At 46.7% G+C, this 26,680-nt stretch overlaps 1 protein-coding gene across 2 annotated transcripts; it reads right to left on the reverse strand.

The window, feature by feature from the left end:
- Positions 1–1,509: 1,509 nt before the first annotated feature.
- RAD51D (RAD51 paralog D) lies at positions 1,510–24,778 on the reverse strand (the record flags this gene model as incomplete). 2 transcript variants are annotated; one of them, XM_080712812.1, is made up of 10 exons in its annotated part: positions 1,510–1,593; positions 2,910–3,077; positions 6,561–6,631; positions 6,749–6,839; positions 12,335–12,430; positions 12,946–13,080; positions 13,287–13,368; positions 24,115–24,233; positions 24,388–24,449; positions 24,697–24,778. In XM_080712812.1, 10 exons carry the CDS (start codon positions 24,776–24,778, stop codon positions 1,510–1,512), a joined length of 990 nt encoding a protein of 329 aa, XP_080568938.1. The 2 variants fall into 2 exon arrangements, with proteins under 2 accessions (XP_080568938.1, XP_080568939.1); XM_080712813.1 differs by lacking the exons at positions 12,946–13,080; positions 13,287–13,368; positions 24,115–24,233.
- Between the last annotated feature and the right edge of the window lie 1,902 nt (positions 24,779–26,680).

Below are 26,680 nucleotides of genomic sequence, written 5' to 3' on the forward strand. Positions count from 1 at the left end.
TGCCTTTGTGTTTGTGTGGTACCAGGGATGGAACCCGGGGGCATTCTACCTCTGAGCTATACTCCCAGCCCTTTATATGTTTTGAACCAGGGTCTCACTCAGTTACTACATCTTGCTAAATTGCTGAGGCTGTCCTTGAACTTGGGATCCTTCTATCTCAACCTCCCAAGCACTGGGATTACGTGCGCCACTGTACCTGGCCATCATATCTTCCAAGTGTATCTCTGACCCCCTTTTCCTGCATCCAAGACACAATTAATTTTATACAACAGGTTCTCTAACCAAGAAGGGCAACCTTGCTTTAAAAAAAAATGTAGTCAGTCCACAATCTTGATCATTTCTCTACTTTGCCTTTTATTTTCCATTCCCTAGTCTCGTCCTCCCCTCCCAGCCAGGGTTATGGCTCTCAAATGGATGGCCGCAATGTTGGTAACAGACAGGGGGTTATTTCATACACTAAAGCACGAGGCTGTGGTACAGCTGGCAGGAAGAGAGGTATAATTATATTACATCTTGGAGCCACCAGCAATGAGTTTCTGTATAAAGAACTAGATTTGCCATGTATTATTTACTCCAGCATCAATTTTCCCAGCTGGCTTTATTTATTGTGCAAATTCTCCTCTGTCTGCGTATGGGCAAGGCCATGGTCCAGCACCTCTGGTTACTGTGGAAGGGCCCCACAGGGGGCCATGCATATTAAACAAGTGGCTGGATTCACCAGGAGCTTGTAGTATCCTACCTCCCTGTTAAATTATATCCCTGGGACGGCAGCAGGCTCACATTCTCACCTAGCCACGGTGATGCATGCAGGTGCACGCAACCAAATCAGCAAGAGGAAACAAAGAGTAATCATTCTTTGGGGGCCTCACTGGGGAAACTGGAAAATAACCTTTGTGGTGGGGGGGAAATCAGGTGGCTCTGGAGCTCAGAGAATTTCCTTTATATATATGTTATATATAAATATATATGAGATATTTATATATTTTAAGAACAGGGCATAGTTGAAGAATAGTTTGGCATTTATAAGGTCATTTCTCTGAGTTACCTAGCAATTCAGAGACACAGCTGAGGGAAAAGGACCCCCCCTATTATAGATGGAAAAACAGAAGCCAGGAAAAGAAAGAACAGAAGGGGAAGGCAAGCCAGTGGCTTCCTGGATCAATCGCTGTGTTAAGATTGAGTGCAGGATTCAACACTGATACACAGGGCTATTCATCCAATCACTAGAGTGGCCTCTTCAGAGGTGCCCCAAGCCAGGGTGAACTTGGCTTCCACTAGAAACATAGATGGTGGCAATGATGAAGGACACCTGGCACCAGCGAGGACTTCTGGGCCCTCCCACTCCGCATCCTCTCTCGGGGGCCCCGTGGCTGTGTGCTTCCTGAGGGAGTGAGGCTGAGGAACCCGAGACGTCTCATCTGGCCAGCATGAGCGCTTCTGCAGTCCCAGGTGCTCAGTAGGAAAGTTGTGGAGGTCTTGATGCCTCCCTCTACCGAATGGACAACCCAGTCACGTCTTGTCTCCCTGTAACATTGGGCTCTGCTCTGAAGCCCCCCAGGTCCTGATGTCTACCACCTCCTGGAACCCTGTTGGCTGGAAGAAAAGACACGAGGGGGAGGTAAGTTGAGTTAAGCAATCCAAATGGGTAGATCCTTGTGTGTGTGTGTGTGTGTGTGTGTGTGTGTGTGGTACTGGGGATTGCACTCAGGGGCATTCTACCTCTGAGCTACTCTCCCAGCCCCATTTTATTTTTATCTTGCTTTTAAAAAAAATTTTTATTATTTATTTATTTTGGTACTGGGGATGGAACCCAGGGGAATTCTACCTCCAAGCTACACCCCCAGTCCTATTTTTTATTCTTTTTTTTTTTTTTTTTTTTTTTTTTTTTGCGGCACTGGGGATGGAACCTGGAGATATTCTATCTCTGAGCAACAACCTCAGCCCTATTTTTTATTATTTTTTGAAACAGGGTCTCACTGAGTTGCAAAGGGCCTCACTAAGTAGCTGAGGCTGGCTTCGAACCTGCACAATCCTCTTGTCTCAGCCTCCCAAATGCTGGGATTACAAGCATGTGCCAGGATGCCAGGCTTCCTCCTTTCTTTCTTTAGCGGTACCGGAGATGGAACCCAGGGGCATTCTACCTGCGAGCTTCACCCCCAACCCTATTTTTTATTTTCAAACAGGGTCTAAATTGCAAAGGGTCTAAGTAGCTGAGGCTGGCCTTGAACCACGATCCTCCTGTCTCAGCCTCTTGAACGCTGGGATTACAAGTGTGTGCCACCATGCCCCACTCTATTCTTTATTTTTTTGAAACAGGGTGTCACTAAGTTGCAGAGGGCCTAAGTATCTGAGGCTGGCCACGAACCATGATCTTGCAGTCTCAGCAGCCTCCCAAATGGTGGGATTACAAGAATGCACCACTATGCCTAGCTTATTTTTATTTTTTGAAACAAGGTCTCATTAGATTGATGAGAGTCTTACTACTTGATAAGGCTGTCCTCAAACTTGCGATCCTCCTGTCTTAGCCTCCCAAGAGCTGGAATTAAAGGTGTGCACTACCATGCCTGACTAGGTAGACTTCCTTTTTTTTGTGGTACTGGGGATAAAACCCAAGGGCATTCTACCTCTGAGCTACAGCCCAGCCCTATTTTTTATTCTTTATTTTGAAACAGGGTCTCACACTGAGTTGCAAAGGGCATCACTAAGTAGCCGAGGCTGTCCACGAACTGCTATCCTCCTGTCTGACTCCCAAATGCTGGGATTACAAGTGTGTGGCACCACACCTGGCCCCACGTAAACCCTTTTGTTGGAAGGTTTCAGCATCAAATAATTCTTCAACAAAACACTTATAGGCATGGAAACCACCCTCCAGGGCCCAAGATCACTGGTGCTCCTCTGGGGCTGATCACCTGGCGGGGAGATTTAGTCAGGCACACCGTGCGCTGGCTGCTGCCTGATGCTCCTGCTCCCTCAATGATGTCCAAGAGAATTCGAGTGCTGGGCACAAAGCTCCAGGAACGTCCCATGGCAGGTTTCAATCTTCCACTGTCCCTGTCTCGGGTCATGTGATTGGTCACCTGCAGAAAGGTTTATAGATCCATAATGCTAGTAACAAAGGATATCTGTAATCTGTTCCTACTTCCTAATGGAGTTCACTTTACAGATGGGAAACTGAGGCCTAGTGTAGAAAGGTGTGTGTGTGTGTGTGTGTGTGTGTGTGTGTGTGTGTGTGTCTGGGGATTGAAACCAGGAGCATTCTACTTCCTAGCTATACCCTTAATGCTTTTTTTTATTATTTATTTATTCCTTCATTTTATTTATTTATTTATTTATTTATTTATTTATTTATTTATTTATTTTTGTGTGTGGTACTGGGGATGGAACCCAGGGTCATTCTACCTCCAAGGTGCACCCCCAGCCATATTTTTAGTTAATTAATTAATTTGTTTGTTTGCAGACCTGCGAATAGAACTCAGAGGAATTCTACCTCTGAGCTACACCCCAGCCCTATTTTTTATTCTTTATTTTATTTATTTAATTTTTTTTGCGCATTTAGGGATGGAACCCAGGGGCATTTGACCTCTGAGCTACACTCCCTGCACTATTTTTTATTCTTTATTTTGAAACAGGGTCTCACTGAGTTGCAGAGGGCCTAAGTAGCTGAGGCTGTCCGCGAACCATGATCTTCTGGTCTCAGCCTCCAGAATGCTGGGATTACAAGCGTGCGCCACCATACCCGGCTTCTTTATTTTGAAACCGGGTCTCACTAAGTTACAAAAGGGCTCACTAAGTAGCTGAAGCTGTCCTTAAACTGAGTGCCTCCTGTCTCAGCCTCCCAAATGCTGAGATTACAAGCGTGTGCCACCACACCCAGCTCTATTTTTTTTTCTTTTCTTTCTTTTTTTGGTGGTACTGGGGTTCCTGGAAACCCTTCTACCTCTGGGCTACACTCCTAGTCCTAGACCTATTTTTATATTTTTATTTGGAAACAGGGTCTCTTAAACCAGCGTGGCTGGCTTTGAACCTGCGAGATCCTCCTGTCTCCTCCTCCCAAGCACAGGGATTACAAGCTTCGGCCACCACACCCAGTTCTTATTTTTGTTTTGAAACAGGGTCTCCCTAGGTTCCTGAAAGTCTCACTATGTTGTTGAGGCTGTCCTGGAATCTGCGATCCTCCTGTCTCAGTCTCCCAAAATACTGGTATTACACCACACCTAGCTAAAACTCTTTAATTTGATGGCAGTTAAAGTCTGGAACTAGATCCCTGGGCTTGGGACCTGCATCTAGTTCTTTCTACTAAATCCTTGATGCTTCAGGCCTGACCCTGGCAAAAATGCAGCGGGGCACCTCCTGGGAAAAGGCAGTGCCATTCCCATGGTCCTAAGTGAAACCAGGGTGGGCTTGTGCCTGCTATACCCCCAACCCAATCATCGGGCACCTGGAGACCAGGTCCACTCAGGCTTTTGTGCTGCATCTGTGTGTGTGTGGGTGGGAGGGGGGTTCCCGAGAGAGGAGTCCTAATCTACCAGGTCAACTAGCCATAAAGCTATGCAGCTATGTGGGTCCCTCAAGGGCTGGGGCTAATTCATCACAGATTCCCACAGCCTAAACCCTGAACACAGCAGGTGCTCATAAACATCTGAAAGCCAGGAGAGGAGGCAGGGGGGAGTGTTGTATTTGAACAAAAGAATAGGGAATTAGATCTTTTAACACTGGGGGGTTGGTGCAACCTTCCTCAGAATATGGTAATGTGCTGGAGGGAGGTGGCACCTATAATACAAGTACTCGGGAAGCTGAGCCTAGAGGAATGTAGGTTCGAGGACAGCCTCAGCAAGTAGTGAGACTCATCAACCTAGCAAGACTGTTTCAAAATAAAAATAAATAGGGCTGGGGGTATAATTCAGAGGTTGAATGCCCCTGGGTTCAATCCCTAATAACACACACACACACACACACACACACACACACACACACACACACACACACAGAGCAAGGTACTGGGGATGGTGGTGCACACCTGTAATGCCAGTGCTTGGGAAGCTGAGACAGGAGAATCAGCGAATCAAGGACAGCATCAGCAATCCAGTGAGGCCCTCCTTCTGCAACTTAGTAAGACTCTGGTTCAAAATGAAAAATAAAATAGGGCTAGGGGTGTAGCTAAGAGGTAGAATATCCCTGGGTTCTATTCCCAGTACCACACACACACATACACCCCCCCCCCCAAAAAAAAAGGCAATGTTAAGTCAGGCGTGGTGGTGCACACTTGTAATCCCAGCATTCAGGAGGCTGAGACCAGAAGATTGCGGTTCGCGGACAGCCTCAGCTACTTAGTGAGACCCTTTGCAACTCAGTGAGACTCGGTTTCAAAATAAAGAATAAAAATAGGGCAGGGGTGTAGCTTGGAGGTCCAATGCCCCTGGGTTCCATCCCCACACCTGCAATTAAAAAAAAAAGGCAATGTTAGCAGGGCTTGGTGGTGCACACCTGTAATCCCAATACTGAGACAAGAGACAAGAGGACTGCAAGTTCAAGGCAGCCTCAGCCATTTAGCAAGACCCTCAGCAACTTAGCACGACTCTTTTTTCTTTTTTTTTTGGTGGTACTGGGGGTGGAACCCAGAGGCTTCCTACCTCCGGGCTATACTCCCAGACCCATTTTATATTTTTTATTTGGAAACAGGGTCTCACTAAGTTGCTGAGAGCCTAAGTAGCTGAGGCTGGCTTCGAACCTACGCAATCCTCCGGTCTCAGCCTCCCAAGCACAAGGATTACAAGCATGCACCACCACGCCCGGCTCTCTCTCTCTCTCTTTTTTTTAAGTACTAGTGATTGACCCCAAGGGCATTCTACCTCTAAGCTACACCCCCAACCCTATTTTTTTATTCTTTATTTTATTTTAAAACAGGGTCTCACTAAGTTGTAGAGGGTCTCACTAAGTAGCTGAGGCTGCCCAAGAACCCACTATTTCCCATCTCTGCCTCTCAAGTACTAGATTACAAGTGTGCACCACTATGTCCGCCTTGCAAGACTGTGTTTTAAAATAAAAAGTAAAGCCGGGCATGGTGGCGCACGCTTGTAATCCCAGCATTCAGGAGGCTGAGACTGGAGGATTGTGGATCGTGGACAGCCTCAGCTACTTAGTGAGGCCCTCTGCAACTCAGTGAGACTTTGTTTCAAAATAAAGAATAAAAAATAGGGCTGGAAATGTAGCTTGGAGGTAGAATGCCCCTGGGTTCCATCCCCAGTACAGCAAAATAAATAAATAAAAAATAAAAATGGCTAGGAGTATAGCTCAGAGATAGAATGTCCCTGGGTTCAACCTCCTGTACCAAAAAAAAAAAAAAAAAAAAAAAAAAAACAAGTTGGTTCATGATCCCCTTGGTTCTTTCTGGTCCAATCCCCTCTCTCACCATCCAGAGAACTAGCTGACCCCAGGGAAGCTGGTTTATGTACGTCCCTTTTCTAAAGGGGCTACTCTGGGTTTCAGAGATGCCATTTAAGGGGAATACGGAGCAAGATATAAGTAGAAATCAAGCTTATAGTTCAAGCCTACTCCCTTACCACCACTGCGACACCGAGGTCCCGGGCCAGGGTCTTCAGCTCTTGGGCCAGCTGCATCATCAAGGCCAAGCCTGAAGGAGGAGGAGCAAGGGCAGCAGAGGATGGGGCCAGGGCTGGCTGTAGACCCGGCTCAGAGGTAGGGGATGTAGTCCCCGCCCGCCCTGAGGCTCAGAGGCCACACCACTCACCTTCCCTCTGTTGACCTCCCAGAAGTGGGGAGACCACAGCGGTGACAGAGTCCACGACCACCACCTTGACAGTCCCAGAAGAATCTCTCACCTGGAGAAATTGGAAGGAATGCCAGGACCATGAGCCAATGGCCTTTAGGGGGTGCCCATCATAGCACAAGTACACACTATCAGAAAGCAGTCAGAAATAACCTATTCCCAAATACAGTGGCGTGGTGCCCATCAGAGAATCTCAGCATTGCCTGTCCCCACCCGTATGTATCCATAACAAGCTTTACTGAAGGCCTGAGTGGACCAAGAGGGTGGGTGGGTGGGTTGGTTGGTTGGTTTGGGTGCTAGAGATTGAACTCTACCTCCAAGCAATTCAACAGCCCCTTTTATTTATTTGGAAACGGGGTCTCACTAAATTCTTGAGAGCCTCACTAACTTGCTGAGGCAGCTTCAAACCTGCAATTCTCCTGTCTCAGCTTCCCAAGTACTGGGATTACAGGCATATGCCACCAAACCCAGATGACAGAGTTTAAATCAGAGGATGTTGGAAACACTCCATTCAGAAATCCTCATTCCAAAGCTGGGTGTGGTAATGAATGCTTGTAATCCCAGTACTTAGGAGGCTGAGACAGAAGGATCACAGGTTCATGGCCAGCCCAGCTACTGAGTGAGGGCCCCCTGCAACTTAGTGAGACCCTGTTTCAAAATAAAGAATAAAAAAATTGGGCTGGGGGTATAGCTAGTGTTACAACACCCCTGGGTTCAATCCCCAGCACTACCACAGCAAAAAAAAGAAATCCCCACTCCAGCTTCCCACCAACCCACTCTCCTACCTCTGAGCTACACACCAGCCCTTTTTATTTTGAAACAGGATCTTGCTAAGCTGCGGAGGGTCTCATCAAGTTGCTCAGTCTGGCCGGACACCTGTGAAGCTTGTCTCTTCCTCCCAAGTACTGGGATTACAGACACACACCACTGAGCCCACTTGTCGCTTTCTCTGACTCCCTCCTTCTCCCTCTCCAGCTGCCTTCCACCCCAAACTCCTACCTTCCTCTGCTGAAGAGTTTTGCCTTCTCTTTACTTCAATGCCTCCTTCTAGATCATGCCTCCAGGACCTCCTTTCCCAGAGCTAAAGGGGTTCCAAATAAGAACATTTCTTCCTCTATGAACCTTGACGCCATCTTTCAAACCGTAGTTTTGTGGCTTTGTATATGCCTTAGCATTCTCTAGTTTCTCTAGCCCCAAGTTGTCTTCCATGCTTCCTTTCTTGCCTTACCTCTTACATCCTGATTCTGTGGTCTACAGCCTGTGGTTTCCGCTGCCCCTTCGCCACGTCTTGGCTGCCTGGCATTAGCTGCTCTGTTTTACACATCTATCTTCATCTTCCAACCAGTGCCTGGCCAGTGCTAGTGACTATGATCTTAGCTGGCCATTTGTTGCACACCCTGAGTTGCCCCCATGATCCGCCCCTTCAGGTAGTCAAGTCCTTGTATAATCCTATCCTTTTTTTTTGGGGGGGGTGAGTACTGGGGGTTGAACCTAGGAGCATTCTACCTCTAAGCTACACCCCCAGCACTTTTTACTTTTTATTTTGAAACAGGATCGTGCTAAGTTGCTGAGGCTAGCTGTGAACTGAGATCCTCCTGTCTCAGCCTCCTAAGTATTGGGATTATAGGTGTGTGCCACTGTGCCTGGCAATCCTGTCCCCTTGAGTGTGGGCAAGACCTGTGACCTGCTTCTGACTAATAGGAATTCAAAGGTGTTGGAATGCCACTTGGTTTTTTTTTTTTTTTTGCAGTGCTAGAAATCAAACCAAGGTCCTTGACTATGCTAGGCAGGCACTCTACCACTGAGCCCCTTATTTTCTTGATCAGGCAAAGGTCATGGGGTGTCACTCCCGTGACCACATTTTAGTATATAAGACTTACGGTGCCATTGCTCTCACGGCCCTGCTGGTCTTAAGAAGCAAGTGGCCGAAATGTGAACTCCCTATGGAAAGGGCCTCAGGGCAAAAGCAGTAGGAAGCCTCTAGGAGCTGAAAGTGGCTGCTGGCCAAAGCCAGCAAGAAACTAAAGCCACTGGAAAATGTACTCTGCCAGCAGCCCAAGCAAACTTGTAAACAGATTCTTCCCAGCTGAGCCTCCAGATAAAAACAGCCCAGCCAATTACAGCCTTGTGCAACCCTACACAAAGGACTCAGGTCAGTATATCAGGCTTCTGACCCATGGAAATGATGGGACAGTAAATGTGGTTTGTAGGGATCGAACCCAGGGGCATTCCACTCCAAAGCTACACCCACAGCTCTATTTTATTTTTATTTTAAAACAGGGTCTTGAGCTGGGAATGGTGGCACACACTTGTAATCTCAGCATTCATGAAGCTGAGACCAGAGGATCGCGGTTCGCTGACAGCCTCAGCTACTAGTGAGGCCCTTTGCAACTCAGTGAGACCCGGTTTCAATAAAAAGAATAAAAAATTGGGCAGGGGGTGTAGCTCGGAGGTCAAATGCCCCTGGGTTCCATCCCCAGATCTGAAAAGAAAGAAAGAAAGAAAGAAAGAAAGAAAGAAAGAAAGAAAGAAAGAAAGAGAGAGAAAAGAAAAAAAAAAAACAGGGTCTTGTAGGTTACTGAGAGGTGTGCTCAAACCAGTGATCCTCCTTCCTCAGATTCCAAGTACTGCCGGGCGTGGTGGCGCACGCTTGTAATCCCCGCGCTTGGGAGACTGAGACAGGAGGATTGCGCAGGTTCGAAGCCAGCCTCAACTACTTAGTGAGGCTCTCAGCAACTTAGTGAGACCCTGTTTCCAAATAAAATATAAAATGGGTCTGGCACTTGGGAGGCTGAGACAGGAGGATTGCGGAGGTTCGAAGCCAGCCTCAGCTACTTAGTGAAGCTCTCAGCAACTTAGTGAGACCCTGTTTCCAAATAAAATATAAAATGGGTCTGGGAGTATAGCCCAGAAGTAGAAAGCCTCTGAGTTCCACCCCCAGTACCACCAAAAAAAAAAAAAAAAAAAAGATTCCAAGTACTAAGATCTAAGATCACAGGTATGCGCCACCATATCATATCTCTCTTAGTAAATGTGTTGTTTTATTTTTATTTATGTGTGTGTGTGTGTGTGTGTGTGTGTGTGTTTGTGTGTGGTACTGGGGGTGGAAACCAGAGGCTTTCTACCTCCAGGCTATACTCCCAGACCTATTTTATATTTTATTTGGAAACAGGGTCTCACTAAGTTGCTGAGGTGAGGGCCTAAGTAGCTGAGCTGGCTTCGAACCTGTGCGATCCTTCTGTCTCAGCCTCCCAAGCGCGGGGATTACAAGCATGTGCCATCACACCTGACTAAATGCATTGTCTTAAGTTAAAGAAGACAAACCATTTAATGGTCCTGTGGTTAAAAAAAAAAAAAAATACAGTGTCCTGACCTGGAATTGAGAGATCTGGGTTCTTGTCATAACTTCTTAACTTCTCTGGTCCTCACTCATCCCATCTCTAAAAATGAGAGGGTTGAGTGGGACACGGTGGTACATGCTTGTAATCCCAGTACTTGGGAGGCTGATATAGGAGGACCACAGGTTTGAAGCCAGCCTTGGCAATTTAATGAGACCCTGTTTCAAAATAAAAAATTAAAAAATAGGGCTGGTGGTATAGGTTGGAAGTAGAATGCCCCCAAGTTCAATCCCCCGTACCACACACAAATAAATAAGTAAATCAATATATAAATACATAAATAGAGAAGGCTGGAATCTGCAGTACCTGATTCACATCTTAACACACTGGAGGGTCCGAATCAACTAGGACTTCTCTGACAAGTGCTTGTTCAACTATTCTACGTTCTAAAGTTTGCAAAAGTCATTTACTTTATTTATTTATATATTTATTTTTATTTATTTATTTTGGTGGTACTGGGGTTCCTGGAAGCCCTTCTCCCTCCGGGCTACACTCCCAGACCTAATTTTACATTTTTATATGGAAACAGGGTCTCCTAAGCCAGCGCGCGCAGCTGGCTCCGAACCTGCGCGATCCTCCTGTCTCTGCCTCCCAAGCGCGGGGATTACAAGCGTGCGCCACCAAGCCCAGCAGCAAAAGCCATTTACTTTAGACACAACTTGGAGTATAACCATGGGACCATGTCATGTTTTGGGGCAAGAGAAGAAGTATGATATGAGCTAGGTATGGTTATACACACCTATAATTCCAGGGTTTAGGAGGTTGAGACAGTAGGATTGTAAGTTTGAGGCCAGTCTGGACAACTTAGTGAGACCCTGTTTCAAAATAAAGAATAAGCATGAGCCGGGTGTGGTAGTGCATGCTTGTAATCCCAATATTTGGGAGGCTGAGACAGGAGAACCGCAGTTCAAGGACAGCCTCAGCTACTTAGTGAGAGGCCTTTTGCAACTCGGTGAGACCCTGTTTCAAAATAAATAAAAAATGGGGCTGGGGGTATAGCTCAGAAGTAGAAAGCCCCTGGGTTCCATCCTCAGTACCTCAAAAAAAAAAAAAAAAAAAAGAAAAGAATAAGCCGGGCGTGGTGGCACATGTTTGTAATTTGTAATCCCAGCATTAGGGAGGCTGAGACAGGAGGATCAGTTTGCAGACAGCCTCAGCTACTACTTAGTAAGGTCCTTTGCAACTCAGTGAGACCCTGTTTCAAAATAAAGACTAAAAAATAGGGCTGGGGGTATAACTCTGAGGAAGAATGCCACTGAGTTCCATTCCCAGTACTGAAACAAAGAAAAAAAGAAAATAATAATAATAAATAAAGAATAAAAAGCAGAGCTGGGTGTGTAGCTCAGAGGTAGAATGCCCCTGAGTTCAACCCCCAGTTCCACAAAACTAAGTAAATAAATAAAGAGAAATAAAAATAGGGTTGGGGTGTGGCTTGGAGGTAGACCGACCTGGGTTCTATTACCAGTACAAAAAAAAAAAAAAAAAAGTTGGAAGTGGTGGCACACACTTGTAATTCCAATACTTGGGAGGCTGAGACAGGAGAATCGCAGGTTTGCAGCCAGCCTCAACTACTTAGTGAGGCCCTCCTCAACTTAGTGAGACCTTGTTTCAAAATAAAGAATAAAAAATAGGGCTCAGGGTGTAGCTCAGAGGTAAAATGCCCTGGGTCCAATCCCTTGTACTACCAAAAAAAAAAAAAAAAAATCAAGCATGCTCGAGGCTGTAGCAGCTGCTTTGAAATTATAAGCGGAAAAACAAGAAACACACCACCCAGTACCTAGTTATCGTGGAGTGAGTGAACAACCGTCATACTCGGTGAAATAAGATGTCCTCAAGATTCAAGTCTCCATCAGACAGCCTCTATTACTTGCAGTTAAACTTATTCCTAATTGATTTTAGTGAGAAATGCAGACATAATTACAACATAATCCTAGTCCTCATGTGGCTTACTGTTTGGCAGGGATGGTGAATATGTAAACAGGAAATATGGGAGCATGGAATAATTCCACCTTGGAAGTGACCAGTACAGCTGACGTCACTGGGTTCCACATCTACATTCCCAAATAGAGTCTATAGTAAGACACCTGCCCATAGAGCAGGCACTGCCTGGCAAGCTGGGTACAGCAGGAAAGGGTGCACAGCAGCTCACCTGCTGGGCCACAGTGCTTCGGAGGTCCTGCAACGCATCCAGCATCTGGAAGATGTCAAATGCATGCACCACCTGGATCCTCTGGAGAGCTGCAGCCTGAAGGGTGGGGAAGAGACACAGGGGCTTGGGATAAGATGGGCAGTAGGTTGAAGAAGGTGATGATGAGGAATCGTAGGGCTAAGAAGGGAAGAGGGACTTAGACACAAGCATTCAGGTCCAGAATGGCAAATGGCAATGGGACACATCTCACAGTGAGCGCTGAGCTCTAACATACTTGGAGCTCAGTGGGAAAGACAGATGCAATTGATTAGTGATGTCTGTCATCGGCAAGAAATGGGCTGGAAACACAGGTGCTGGGTATTTGCCAGCCCCGATTTAGGATATGCAATGAGCTTGGAGAGTTTCTCAGCAGAATCATTGTGAGTGGCATCCATGCTGGGATGATGGCATTAATGGGGGTGTCTTGAGGAATGAAGGACGTCCAACAGAACCACAAGTTTCAAAGCAAGAGTCAACTATTCATCAAAACAGCCCAAATTCTTTCAGGGCAAGGGATAATGGGGTCTTCTTGTGTTAGCATCTCAAAGGAACCCAACCATCCTGCCCCTTACCTGCTCCTCTTCATCTTGGGTTTTATCCTGAAGAAGCTGGAGCAGGCGGGAAGCTGTCAGCCCTCCATTGGAATCAATGTACAGGATGTTCTGCTGCAGGCTGTGGGCCACGTTTGCTGCCACACAAAGACATACCTGAATAGAGATGGGGCAGTGGGTGAATCAATTTTCCAGAGGAGGAGGGCCAGCTCATCTTGCCCAGATTCCAGAAGCACAAACAGCCCAAGCCCATCTTGTCTCTCTGACCTCTGCCCCCACAAGGACAGAGGTGGACGCTGCCCCCAAGAATCCTGGGCTATGCATCCACCTCCCCCCGAACCCCTGCTCTTGGGCTCACCTACCTGGGTTTTGCCGCTACCTGGGCCTCCTACAATTTCAGTCACTTCTCCTGTATAGAGGCCAGAATCAAGCAGTTTGTCCAGGCTGATGGCAGAAGAGAAGAGAATCAAACAGGAGTTTGGAGGCGGGAATAAGAAAAAGAAAAATAAGATCTTCCTCTCAGGCACTGGTTCTGTCCAGAGGTGCCCAAGTTGTCTGGGACCAGAGACTCCTCTTGCTGAAATTCCCTGCAGGGAAGGAGGGCATGCCCAAATGTTCCTCCTCTAGCTCCTCTCCATCCTTCCACTCTACGCTTAAAGATCACCTCTCCAATTGCAGGTTCAAAGCCAGCCTCAACAATTTAGAGAGGCTCTCAGAAACCTAGTGAGACTCGGAACCAAAAAAAAAAAAAAAAAAATCACCTCTCTAGAGAAGCCTTGGCCACCTCACCTAAGGTCCTCCTTTCAATATTCACATAAAGTTGAAAAAAAAAAAAAAAACCCCAAACCAAAAAACCATAGAGGGAGGTCCCATGTGTGCTTCACCTGATCTCCCCTAGGTTAACACACTGTACTACAAGAGGCACATGCTGTAATCCCAGCATTCGGGAGGCTGAGACAGGAGGATCATGGTTCGCAGGCTACTTAGTAAGTAGCCTCTGGACAGCTACTTAGTAAGGCCCTTTGCAACTCAATGAGACTCTGTTTTAAAAATAAGAATAAAAAATAGGGGTGGGAGTGTAGCTCGAGGCAGAATGCCCCCGGGCTCCATCGTCAGTACTGCAAAAAAAAAGAGAGAGTGAGAGAGAGAAAACATATTGCCCTATAGGACAATATCATAACTAGGAAACTGACATTGGTTCGATCCACAGCTTGTGACTTGCACTCGTGTGGAGTTCTACGTCATTTACGTGGCAGGTTTGGGGACAATGCAACAAAACAGAAACGTTTCCATCACTACAAGTCTCCCTTGTGCTGGCCTTTTGCAGCTACACCCCTTCAGCCCACCCCTAATCTCTAACCCAGGCAACCTCTAATCTGTTCTCCATCTCTATGCTGCTAGGCAAGAACACTGTAAAATGGAAGCATCCACCTTCTGCGGCAACCTTTGTGATGGCTAATGATGCTTTTATCAGCTTTGTGACAGCTAATCTGATAGATAATGATGCTTTCACTGACATCACTCCCCTGAGGTCCATCTAAGTTGTTGCATGCATGGAAAGCCTGTCCCTCTTGAGGAGGGCACTGGGGATTGAACCCGGAGGCATTCTATCTTTAAGCTATATCCCCAGCCCTCTTTATTTTGAAATAGGGTCTAAGTTGCTGAAGGCCTCCCTAAGTTGCTGAGGCTAGTCTCAAATTTGTGATCCTCCTGTCTCAGCCTTCCAAGTACTGGGATTACAGGGGAGTGTCACTGCACCTGGCTTAGTCTGTTCCTTTTTAGTGCACAGTAAAATTTTAGATTTATCAGTTTGTGTGAGCATTCACCCAATGAAGAACATTTTAGTTTCCAGTTTGGGGCGATTATAAACAAAACTGCAACAAACATTTGCGCACAGGTTTCTATAGGAACCTAAATTTTCATAACTCCGGGATAAATGCCCAGGAATACATACAACAATGAATTATATGTTAAGCATATATTAATTCTATAAGGAATTATCCAGGTGGGTGAGATTGCACATGTCTATAATCTTAGTACTTGAGAGGCTGAGATAGAAAAATCTCAGTGAGATGCTGTTTCAAAATGAAGTTTAGCCGGACATGGTGGCGCAAGCTTGTAATTCCAGCATTTGGGAGGCTGAGACAGGAGGATTAGGCAGGTTCAAAGCCAGCCTCAGCTACTTAGTGAGGCCCTTTGCAACTCAGTGAGACCCCGTTTCAAAATAAAGAATAAAATATAGGGCTGGAGGTGTAGCTCAGAGGTAGAATGCCCCTGGGTTCCATTCCTGGTACTTCAAAAAAAAAAAAGTTTAAAAAGGGCTAAAGGGTGGGCATGGTGGCACACGCTTATAATCCCAGCATTCAGGAAGCTGAGACAGGAGGATTGCAGTTCATGGACAGCCCCAGCTACTTAGTGAGGCCCTTCGCACCTCAGTGAGACCCTGTTTCAAAAATAAAAAGACTTAACTGGCTGTGATGGCTCATGCTTATAATCCTAGTGCTTGGGAGGCTGAGACAGGAGGATTGCACAGGTTCAAAGCCAGCCTCAGCTACTTAGTGAGGCTCTCAGAAACTTAGTGAGACCCTGTTTCCAAATAAAGTATAAAATAGGTCTGGGAATATAGCCTGAAAGTAGAAAGCCCTGGGTTCCACCCCCAGTACCACCAAAATAAATAAATAAACAAATAGACTAGCCGGGCATGGTGGCGTACGTTTATAATCCACATGCTTGGGAGGCAGTGACAGGAAGATCACAAGGTTCAAAGCCAGCCTCAGCTACTTAGTGAGATTCTCAGCAACTTAGTGAGACCCTGTTTCCAAATAAAATATAAAAAAATGGGTCTGGGAGTATAGCCTGGAGGCTCTGGGTTTCACCCCCCCCCGTACCACCAAAAATAAATAAATAAATAAATAAAAATAAATAAAAAGACTAAAAAAGTAGGGATAGGGCTGGGGGTAGAGCTCAGAAGTAAAATGCCCCTGGGCTCTATCCTCAGTACTGCAAAAATAAATAAATAAAAAAATGAAATGGAATAGGGGTGTGGTTCAGAGGTAGAATGTCTCAGTACAAAAAAAAAAAAAAAAAAAAAAAAAAGGCAAAGGAAATACCAAACTACTTTCCAGAGGCTATTCCATTCTACATTCCCACTGGCCATGTATATTATCCTTAGCACTTGGTGCTATCCTTATTTTTTTATTTAGCCATCAGTAATATCTCAGTGTGGTTTTAATTTGCATTTCTCTAACAGCTAATGGACATCTTTTCATGTACTTGTTTGCCACCTGTGTTTGTCCTCTTTGGTGAAATGTCTGTTTATATCTTTCTTTATATATTCTAGATTCATGTTCTTTGTTGAATATGTGGCTTGTAAATTTGCTTATTTTTAGCCAGGTGTAGTGGTGCATGCCTGTAATCCCAGTACTTGGGAGGCTGATGCCGGAGGACTACAAGGTTAAGGGTGGCCTAAGGAACACAGTGAGACTCTCATCAAATAGTGAGACCCGGTTTCAAAATAAAAATAAAATAGGGAGCCGGATGTGGTGGCGCACACTTGCAATCCCAACATTTGAGATGCTGAGACAGGAGGATCATGGTTTGAGGACAGCCTCAGCTACTACTTAGTGAGGCCCTTTACAACTCAGTGAGACCCCGTTTCAAAATAAAGAATAAAAAATAGGGCTGGGGTGTAGCTCAATGGTAGAATGCCTCTGGGTTCCATCCCTAGTACTGCAAAAATTAAAAAAAAAAAATAAATAAATAAATAAAGCCAGCCAGCCGGGGCATAGAGAGCTTGTGTGTGTGTGTGTGTGTGTGTGTGTGTGTGTGTGTGTGTGTGTGTTTCATATTCTTTGGCAAAGAAAACTTTAAAAAAATTTTTTTTTCTGGTGGTACTGGGGTTCCTGGAAACCCTCCGGGCTACACTCCCAAATCTATTTTTTATATTTTTATTTGGAAACAGGGTCTCTTAAACCAGCAAGGCTGGCTTTGAACCTGCACAATCCTCCTGTCTCCGCCTCCCAAGCACGGAGATTACAAGCGTGCGCCACCATGCCCAGCTTAACTTTTTAATTTTGATTAGGTACAATTTATCAAAAAGTGTGTGTGTGTGTGTGTGTGTGTGTGTGTGTGTGTGTGTGTGTATGGTACTATGAATTGAACCCAAAGGCATTCTACCCCTAAGCTGTACCCCAGCCTGAGTTGTATTTATTGCGAAATAGGATCTAAGTTGCCAGTCAGTGCTGGCCTTGAACCTGCTATCCTCCTGTCTCAGCCTCCTAAGTGCTATGATTATAGGTATGTGCCATCACATCTAGTTTAATTTTTTTGTGTGTGTGGTACTGGGGATGGAACCCAGGAGCATTCTACCTCCAAGCTAAATCCCTAGCCTGATTTATTTCTTATTTGGAAAACAGGGTCTCATTAAGTTTTTGAGTCTGGCTTTAAACCTACAATCCTCCTGTGTCAGCCTCCTAAGTACTGGGATTACAAGTGTGCACCACCATGCTTTAGGTTTATTATTATTGGGGCATATTATGTCAAAGAGTTCTAGTACCATTTGTTCAAAAGACTATCTTTCCTCCTTGCTTCTGAATCTTTGTCAAAAAACATCTGTGCCTATTTGTGTGGGTCTATTTCTAGGTTCTCTGTCCTGCTTTACTGATCTCTATGTCTATCTCTATGTCCCTCCCACACTTGTCTTGATTACTGTAGCTATACTGTAAGATTGGGGGGGAGTTAACCAGGGACTGAACCCAGGGCATTCTACCTCTGAGTAGAATGGGGCTACACCCAAGCCCTTCCCCTTTTTTGGTATTAGGCATTAAACCCAGAGGTATTCTTTCTCCAAGTTATACCCCCAACCTCATTTTATATCTAGTTTGGAAACAAGTTCTCACTAAACTGCAGAAGGCCTCACTAAGTTGCTGAGGCTGGCTTTGAACCTGCAATACTCCAGTCTCAGCCTCCCAAGTACTGAGATTACAAGAGTGCACCACCATGCCTGGCTTCTAAGCTTTCCCTCCCACCTCCATCTTTTAGGTTTTAATTTTGAAACAAGTCTCACTAAGTTGCTAAAGTTCTCACTAAATTTCTGAGGCTGGCCTGGAACTTTTATCCTCCTGTCTCAGCCTCCCAAATACTGAGATTATAGTTGTGCACCACCAAGCCTAGCTATAGTAAGCCCTAATGTTGGGCAAAGTTGATTCCTCCTTCTTTTATAAAATTGTTTTAGCAAATTCTAGGTCGTTAGCCTTCTTATATGATTATTAGAATGAGCCTGTGGGATCCAGGAATGGTGGTACATGCCTGTAATCCCAGTATTTGGAAAGACTGAGACAGGTTCTAGGTTCCATGCCAGCCTCCACAATTCAACGAGTCTCTCAGCAACCCAGCAAGACCATTTCAAAACAAATAATACAGCTGGGTGTGGTGGCACACACCAGTAATTCCTGTACTTGGGAAGCTGAGACAGGAGGATCACAGGTTCGAGGACAGGCTCAGCAAATAATGAGACTCTTATCAACCTAATGAGACCCTATTTCCAAATAAGAAATAAAATTGGGCTAGGGGTATAGCTTGATTGAATCCAGCCTCTGGGTTCAATATCCAGTACCACACACACAAAAAGTAATAATATAAAATGGCTGGGGGTGTGGCTCACAGGTAAAATATCCAAATTCAATCCCTTGTACAACATAAAAATAAAAAAGCTGGGTGTGGTGGCGCACGCTTGTAATCTCAGCATATGGGAGGCTGAGACAGGAAGATCACAGTTCATAGACAGCCTCAAAACTACTTAGTAAGGCCCTTTGCAACTCAGTGAGATCCTGTTTCAAAATAAAGAATAAAAGATAGGGCTGGGCGTGTTGCTCAGAGGTAGAATGCCCCTGGGTTTCACCCCCAGACCTGGAAAAAAAAAAAAAAATATTTGACTGGGAGCGAAGCTCAGAGGCAGAATGCCCCTGGGTTCAATCCCTAGTACTGAAAAGAAAAAGAAAAAAAGAAAAAAACAACAACAAAAAAAACTGTAGTTCTATAAAAACCTTTCTGAGATTTTAGTAGCAACTACATTAACTCTGTAGATCAGAACCAACATCTTTACTATGTAGAATCTCCCAATCCATGAACACAGTAAATATCTCTATTTATTTGGGTCATCTTTGATCTCTTTCATCAGCAATTTTTAATTTTTAGCACACAAACTTAGATTTATACATAGGTATTTCCTTCTTTTTGGAGCCACTGTAAATGGTGTGTTTTAATTTCAGCTTCTACATTTTCACTATGCGTATAGAGAAATGAAATTGATTTTTATGTGTTCATCTTGTATTCCGTGACTTTGCTGAACTCCATTATTAGTTCTAGGAGCTTGCAATTATTTGTTTGTTTTGTCTGCCTCTCTCCTCTGGTCAGAGCACCTGGGGCAAAGATGGGACCTTGTCCCTGCTGCATCCCCAGCACTAGCACAGTACTTGAGATGGAGAGGTACCCGATAAATGTTAATAGAGAAATGAGTAAGAAAGGTGCTACCGCTTTAAAAAAAAATTGTAAGCCGGGCATGGTGGCTCACCTTGTAATCCCAGCGCTTGGGAGGCTGAGACAGGAGGATCGCATAGGTTCAAAGCCAGCCTCAACTACTTAGTGAGGCTCAGAGCAACTTAGTGAGACCCTGTTTTCAAATAAAATATAAAATAGGTCTGGGAGTATAGCCCAGAGGTAGAAAAGCCCCTGGGTTCCACTCCCAGTAACACACACACACACACACACACACACACACACACACAAATGTATGTGGTACTGGGGATTGAACCTGGGGCATTCTACCTCCGAGCTACACCCCCAGCCTTATTTCATTTTTATTTTGAAACAGGGTCTCACTACATTGCTGAGAGCCTCACTAAGTTCTTGAGGCTGTCCACGTGCCTGTGATCCTCCTGTCTCAGCCTCCCAAGTATTGGGATTACAAGCATGTGCCACCACGGCTGGGTTCACTCCCCAGTAACCCACTCCCAACACACACACAAAGGGTTGGTGTGTAGCTTGGAGGTAGAATTTCCCAGTACCAAAAAAAAAAAAAAAAAAAAAAAAAAAAGTTCTGGAGGGTGGAACCTGCATCTGGGTTTTGAAAAGAACTCAAAGGTGATTTTGATACACACTCAAGTTTGAATGTGTATTAGTGTGACCATTAGACTGGTCACACTCAATCCTGAGTACACTTTACAGAAGAAATCTGTTTTTTGAGATGGGGGAGTCTCAGTATGTTACTCACACTGTGTGAGTTAAACTTGTGCGCTCAAGGTATCCTCCTGCCTCAGCCTCCCAAGAAGCTGGGACTACAGGTGTGCACCACCACACCCACCTTTCAGATGAGTTTTGAAAAAGATACTTATATCAGCAGTTCTCAAACTTGTTTGTTCATTGGAGTCACCTGGAGTTTTCAAAAGACCACTGATTGCTGGGCGTGGTGGCACACGTTTGTAATCCCCGCGCTTGGGAGGCAGAGACAGGAGGATCACGCAGGTTCGAAGCCAGCCGCGCGCACTGGCTTAGGAGACCCTGTTTCCAAATTTAAAAAAAAATGTAAAAATAGGTCTGGGAGTGTAGCCCGGAGGTAGAGAGCTTCCAGGAACCCTAGTACCACCAAAAAAAAAAAAAAAAAAAAAAAAAAAGACCACTGATGCCTGTGCCCCATCCCCTGCCTGGGGGAGACCTGGGCTTTGGGACACTTACACGTTCCCCAGCTTTGGGAACCCCTAGTAGACCAATGAAGTTAGAACTCATAGAAGTAAGACCCAAGTGTGTGTCCTTCTACTCGTTTCTTAAGTAATCCTAAAGCACAGCTGGGGTTGAATCACTGATCTGAAGCAACCACATCCTTAACTATCAGGCTCAGTCTGCATGAGGAATCTCCCCAATGCATCTGCCAATTTCTCTCCTGTTTCCATCCTATGTCTCCTCTGCCATGAGGACCTCCCCACCAATATGTCCCCAATACCCCTAACTTAGCCCAGCAACCTGGAGAGGGGTCCCGGGCCACCACTGTCTAGAGAACAAATGATATCTAGGATTTATCCTCCTCCTCCCCTTTTCCCTCTGAACTACCTTTTAGCCATTCTTCCAATTATCCATTCAAACATCGACTGAATGCCTCGTATCTCCAGAAGGTCTTATTCCAAGATGGGGGAAGAAAGAGATGAGCAAAGCTCTGGCTCACAAGGAGCAGCCAATCTCTCCCATCAACACAGCTCTTTCCAAGGTATATATCATGCTCCAGCCCCTGCACAGATTCCACTGCACACTGCACAGGGGCTCTGGGAAAGCCTCCAAAAAACCTGCTTAATTTGGGTTAATCAGGCATTTCTCAAACTTTTGACTACAGAACCCACACCCCTCACCAAGATTTTTCTTTTCTTTTCTTTGTGTGTGTGTGTGGGGGGGATAGTACTGGAGGGTTAAACCTATAGGCGTTCAACCTCCAAACTACACCCCCAGCCCTATTTTACTTTTTACTTATTTATTTCTTTTAATTTTGTAGTACTGGGGATGGAACCCAGGGGCATTCTACCTCCAAGCTACACCTCCTAGCCCCATTTTTTATTCTTTATTTTGAAACTGAGTCTCACTAAATTGCGGAGGGCCTAAGTAGCTGAGGTTGGCTGTGAACCTGCGATCCTCCCGTCTCAGCCTCCCGAGTACTGGGATTACAAGCGTGCGCCACCACGCTTGGCAATTTTTTTTTAATTTTTTTTTTTTTTTTGGTGGTACTGGGGTTCCTGGAAGCCCTTCTACTTCTGGGCTACACTCCCAGACCTATTTTTACATTTTTATTTGGAAACAGGGTCTCCCAAGCCAGCGCGCGCGGCTGGCTTCGAACCTGCGCGATCCTCCTGTCTCAGCCTCCCAAGCGCGGGGATTACAAGCGTGCGCCACCACGCCCGGCTTTTTTTAATTTTGAAACAGGGTCTCCTACTTGGATAAGAGTCTCACTACTTGGTGAGGCTGTCCTCAAATCTGCCTTCCTCCTGTCTTAGCCTCCCAAGTACTGGAACAACAGTCTTGTGCCACCACCTTGTGCCACCACACCCAGCTCTAAAATGATCACTTTATTTATTATTTTTATTTTTAGTGGTACTGGGGATGGAACCCAGGGGCCTTCTTCCTCCAGGCTACATTCCCAGACCTATTTTTTTTAATATATTTTTTAAAATTTGGAAACAAGGTCTCTTAAGCCAGCCTTGCGATCCTCCTGTCTCAGTCTCCCAAGCGTGGGGATTACAAGTGTGCGCCACCACACCTGGCTAAGATGATCACTTTAATGGCAATGCATTCACTCACTGATGGATGTGAAGAACTCATGAAATAACGCACTGTCGAGCGCTGAGCACAGGGCCTGGCACAGGGAGCGCCCTCAGCGAAAGCTCATCTGTCCCTCAATGCAGAGCTCCACTCCTCCAGGCTTTCCCACACTACTGTCTGCAGCTGCCATGACCCACCACGGCTGTAATGCTGCCGCCAGCTTCTCACCTCACTCTCCCTCTGTTACATTGGTTTTAGAAGGCCCTGAGCCCAAGGGCCAATCTCTCCCTCCTTGAGGCTGCCTCTCTTGGGGCTTCCACATCCTGTTTTCATCTACTTTTCTTCTGTATCCACTACATGCCACACTCCTTAGGAACAGGGGCCTGGCTGCACTCCTATTTGCACCAGCTACACGTGTCTGGCACCTAGTAGGCACTCAGCCAGTGCTTGACGGATTATAAACCCAGACCCCCGACCAGTGAAAGCAAGCAGCACGCTGCGTGAGCCTTGCCAAGAGAATGTGTTATGGAAACAGCAAGGGCCAGATCAATGCAAAGACCTCTGTGGTGGCAGAATTATTCATCAGATTCCATACCAACAGGCCAAGAAAGAGGTCAGACTCACTTGGCTGGAAAATGCCTGTCGTCTTCCAATTCTTTCCCAGCCCAAGTGACACTGCACAATGTACCTGCTCCTTCCAACGGTCTGGCTTGTTCTCTACCACTGCAAAGTGTGGTGAAGGCACCAGGTGCTGGGTCAGGTACCCCTGAGCTGGAGCCTCACCCCTGCAACTCACTCCTCTTCAGCTAAACACAGGAGGTCGAACAATCTCTAACTCAGTGTCACTGGAGAGGTTACCTATAATCCATAGTCAGAGCCCAGGCACAGGCTCTCAAGTAAATATTAGCTCTGCTGCGTTCTCTCTTCCTCTGTCCTTAGATGACATGGGAGAGGATCTGCTGCATAATAATGAGATATTACAGACATCTTGTGTTATAGGACAGTGTTTCTCCACCGAAGGCAGTTTTGCCTGGGGGGGGGGGAGACACTTAACCATGACTGTTTTTTGTTTTTTTTTGTTGCCTTTCTTTTTGTGTGTGTAGTACTGGGAATTGAAACCCAAAGGCATTCTACCTCCAAGCTACTACACCTCCAGCCTTATTTTTTATTCTTTATTTTAAAACAGGGTCTCAAGCCGGCTGTGGTAGCACACACTTGTAATCCCAGTGCTTGGGAGGTTGAGACAGGAGGATCACACAGGTTGGAAGCCAGCCTCAGCTACTTAGTGAGGCTCTCAGCAACTTAGTGAGACCCTGTTCTGAAATAAAATATAAAATAGATCTGGGAGTATAGCCTGGAGGTAGAAAAGTCCCTGGGTTCCACCCCCAGTGCCACACTGAATGAATAAATAAATAAATAAATAAACAGAACAAGGTCTCACTAAGTTGCAGAGAACCTCATTAAATAGCTAAGGATGGCTGCGAATCTATGATCCTCCTGCCTCATCTTCCCAAGCACTGGGATTACAAGTGTGCACTACCACACCCAGCTTAGAGAGATTTTTTTATTGTTACAAGTGGAGAGATAGAGAAGGTACAACTGGTAACTGGTAGGTAGAAACCAAGGATGTTGCTGAACATCCTCCAATGCACAGGATAGCCCCTACCCCAACAAATAATTACCCAAACTATCAACAATTAGTGCCAAGGATGAGAAACCCTACAACCTTAGAGTAAGAGAACTCAAAGTAAGAGAACTCAGAGAAGTCCTGACACCTGTGCTTCCCATCTGTCCGGTGTGTTACTCATCACAGCTTAAAAAGAAACTTGCCCTCTCTTCTCTCGAGCATTGCAATTCCCCATGCCTCTCTTCACCCCCCACCCACAAACAAACCTTCCAATGCCGGTGGACAGGATGGCGGTGGAGGTCTTCAGTTCCTCATAGAGATCAGCGCCATTGAAGGGGAAGGCTGAGAACTGCGCCAGCAGCACCCGCCTCAGGGCTACCAGGGCCTGCAAAGGGGCAGCACTCAGGCTCTCTGCAAGCGCCCGCAGGGCACCCCGTCCTCACGCAGCCCCTAGTCATCCCCTGGGAATCTCCGCTCAGTGGCTTAGAGACTGGCATGAGAGGAGACGCAGGGGTGGAGTGCGGACATTGCAAGCTCACCTTATAAGACAGGCCACACTTCTGGGCTACCTCCTCCAGGTCAGCTGCAGCCAAGTCCACCACTGAAACAAAACACGTGCAGCTGACTGGCGGGAGGGCGCCCGGGCTTCCAAGCTTAGTATTTCCCCCTCCCTGAGCGTCCATCCCGCCGCCCAGCGGGCAGCCTCAGGAGGCAGCGTGAACCACAGGCTCAGGACCTGGCACAGAGTAGGGGTACCCAGGGCTGGCTCCTGCTGATGGGGGAGCGGTCCTCCACTCGGAGGGGAAGCGCCCCGCAGCTCAGCCCGCAGCTCGCGCCCACGCGATCACCTGTCTTGACCCCGCGGCTCCTCAGAAGCTGGACGGTCTCCTGCGTGAGGCCCGGGCACAGTCCGGCTCTGAGCACGCCCATGTCCCTGCAAGTCCGGGACAGCCCAGGACCGGCTCGGGGGCTGCCCGTCACGTGCGCACCCTGAGACCCTCTCCAGAAGCCCCTCCCTGCAGAGAGCCCCGGCGCGCCGGCCGCGGGAGCAGGGCGGAGAGGGCGGGAAGAGAGAGGGGCGGGGACGCCCGGCCTCCCGCGGCCAGCGCGGACCCCGGCGCCCCGGCCCCGCCCCCGCTTCCGGGTTCCGGGCTGGCGCGCGGCTCGGGGCGGGTCTGCAGCGCCATCTGCTGGCGGCGCGGACAGAACCGTGGCGATCCGCCGCCATCGCCTCAAAGGGCGCAGCGACCCACCCACCCTGCCTGCGCACCCCATCCCCAGCGCACTCGGCCTCCCCCCTCCTCTCCAACACGCAGCGACCTGCCAGAGAGCCGCCGGTGTGCCAGCTTCCTTTCCAAACGCTAGGGACAGAAAATTAACCAAGAGGGACCATCCCCAGCCCGGCCCGGTGGTGCAGGCTTGTAATCCCAGCATGCGAGAGGCTGGAACAAGAGCATCGCGGTTGGCGGACAGCCTCAGCTACTTAGTGAGGCCCTCAGCAACTTAGTGAGACCCTGTTTCAAAATAAAGAATAAAAAAATAGGGCTGGGGGTGTAGCTCGGAGGTCGAATGTCCCTGGGTTCCGTCCTCACACCCCCCCCCCAAAAAAAGGGGGACCATCCCCGGATCCTCAAGGAGCTTACATGTTAGGGAGAAAGGAGTCAAATAAGCCAGATCATTGCATATCATGACAGGGACGAAGATGGAGCAACGTTCACAGAGGACACCTGCTTTGTGTGTGTGTGTGTGTGTGGGTGGAACCCACGGGCATTCGACCTCTGAGCTACACCCCCTGCCCAATTTTTTTTTTTATTCTTTATTTTGAAACCGGGTCTCACTGAGTTGCAGAGGGCCTCACTAAGTAGCTGAGGCTGTCCCAGAACCGCGAACCGCGATCCTCCAGTCTCAGCCTCCCGAATGCTGGGATTACAAGCCTGCGCCACCAACCCGGCTGGCACCAGCTTCTTTGTATTTTCCAAAAGTTCTTTCTTTTGCACAAAGTGGGGGTGGGGAATCTTGAATATACAGAACACACAAAATATAATTTACTATTTTGGAATGTCCATTGCCACCTCCATTGGAATAAAACTTCCCGAACCTATGAGGTAGGTGCTATTTGCATCTGTATTTTATAGGTGAGGAAACCGAGGCTGGGAAAGGTTAAGTCACTCGGCAAAGTTTACAGGGATAGTCAGTCCCGGGCTGGCCTTAAATCCAAGTCCAAATGCACAGCTAGCACTGTTTGTTATTGTTGTTGTTACTGTTTTTTTTTTTTTTGTTTTTGTTTTTGTTTTTGTACTGGGGATGGAACCCAGGGGCATTCTACTTCTGAATGACACCCCCAAATCAATTTCTTATTCTTTATTTTGAAACAGGGTCTCACTGAGTTGCAAAGGACCTCACTAAGTAGCTGAGGCTGGCTTCGAGCCTGCGTAATCCTCCTGTCTCAGCCTCCCAAATGCTAGGATTACAAACATGCGTCACCACGCCCGACTAGCCAGCACTGTTTTAGCCCAGCTTCTGCCTCTGAAGTGTTTTCATATGGTATAGTGGCTTCCTTTAAAGCACAGATAATATCTGGCCCATTTTTTAAATTTTTATTGGTGCATTATATTCATACATCATATTGGGGTAAAAAAAACTTATGTGTACATACATGTACACATCACTGATTTAACCCCTACCCAATTCCCACCCCATTCCCTCCCCGTCTCTCCTTCCCTTGCTTAGCTTAGTGGTTGACTTCGATATGTTTAAGTACATTGTGTGTTTTAGAGATTTTCCTCTTCCCCCCTCCTTTCTCCTCCTTTAGGTTGCCTTGTTTGCTTCTCT

The sequence above is a fragment of the Muscardinus avellanarius genome (genome assembly GCF_963383645.1).
Source record: "Muscardinus avellanarius genome assembly, chromosome: 16".
In the NCBI taxonomy this organism is placed as follows: Eukaryota; Metazoa; Chordata; class Mammalia; order Rodentia; family Gliridae; genus Muscardinus; species Muscardinus avellanarius.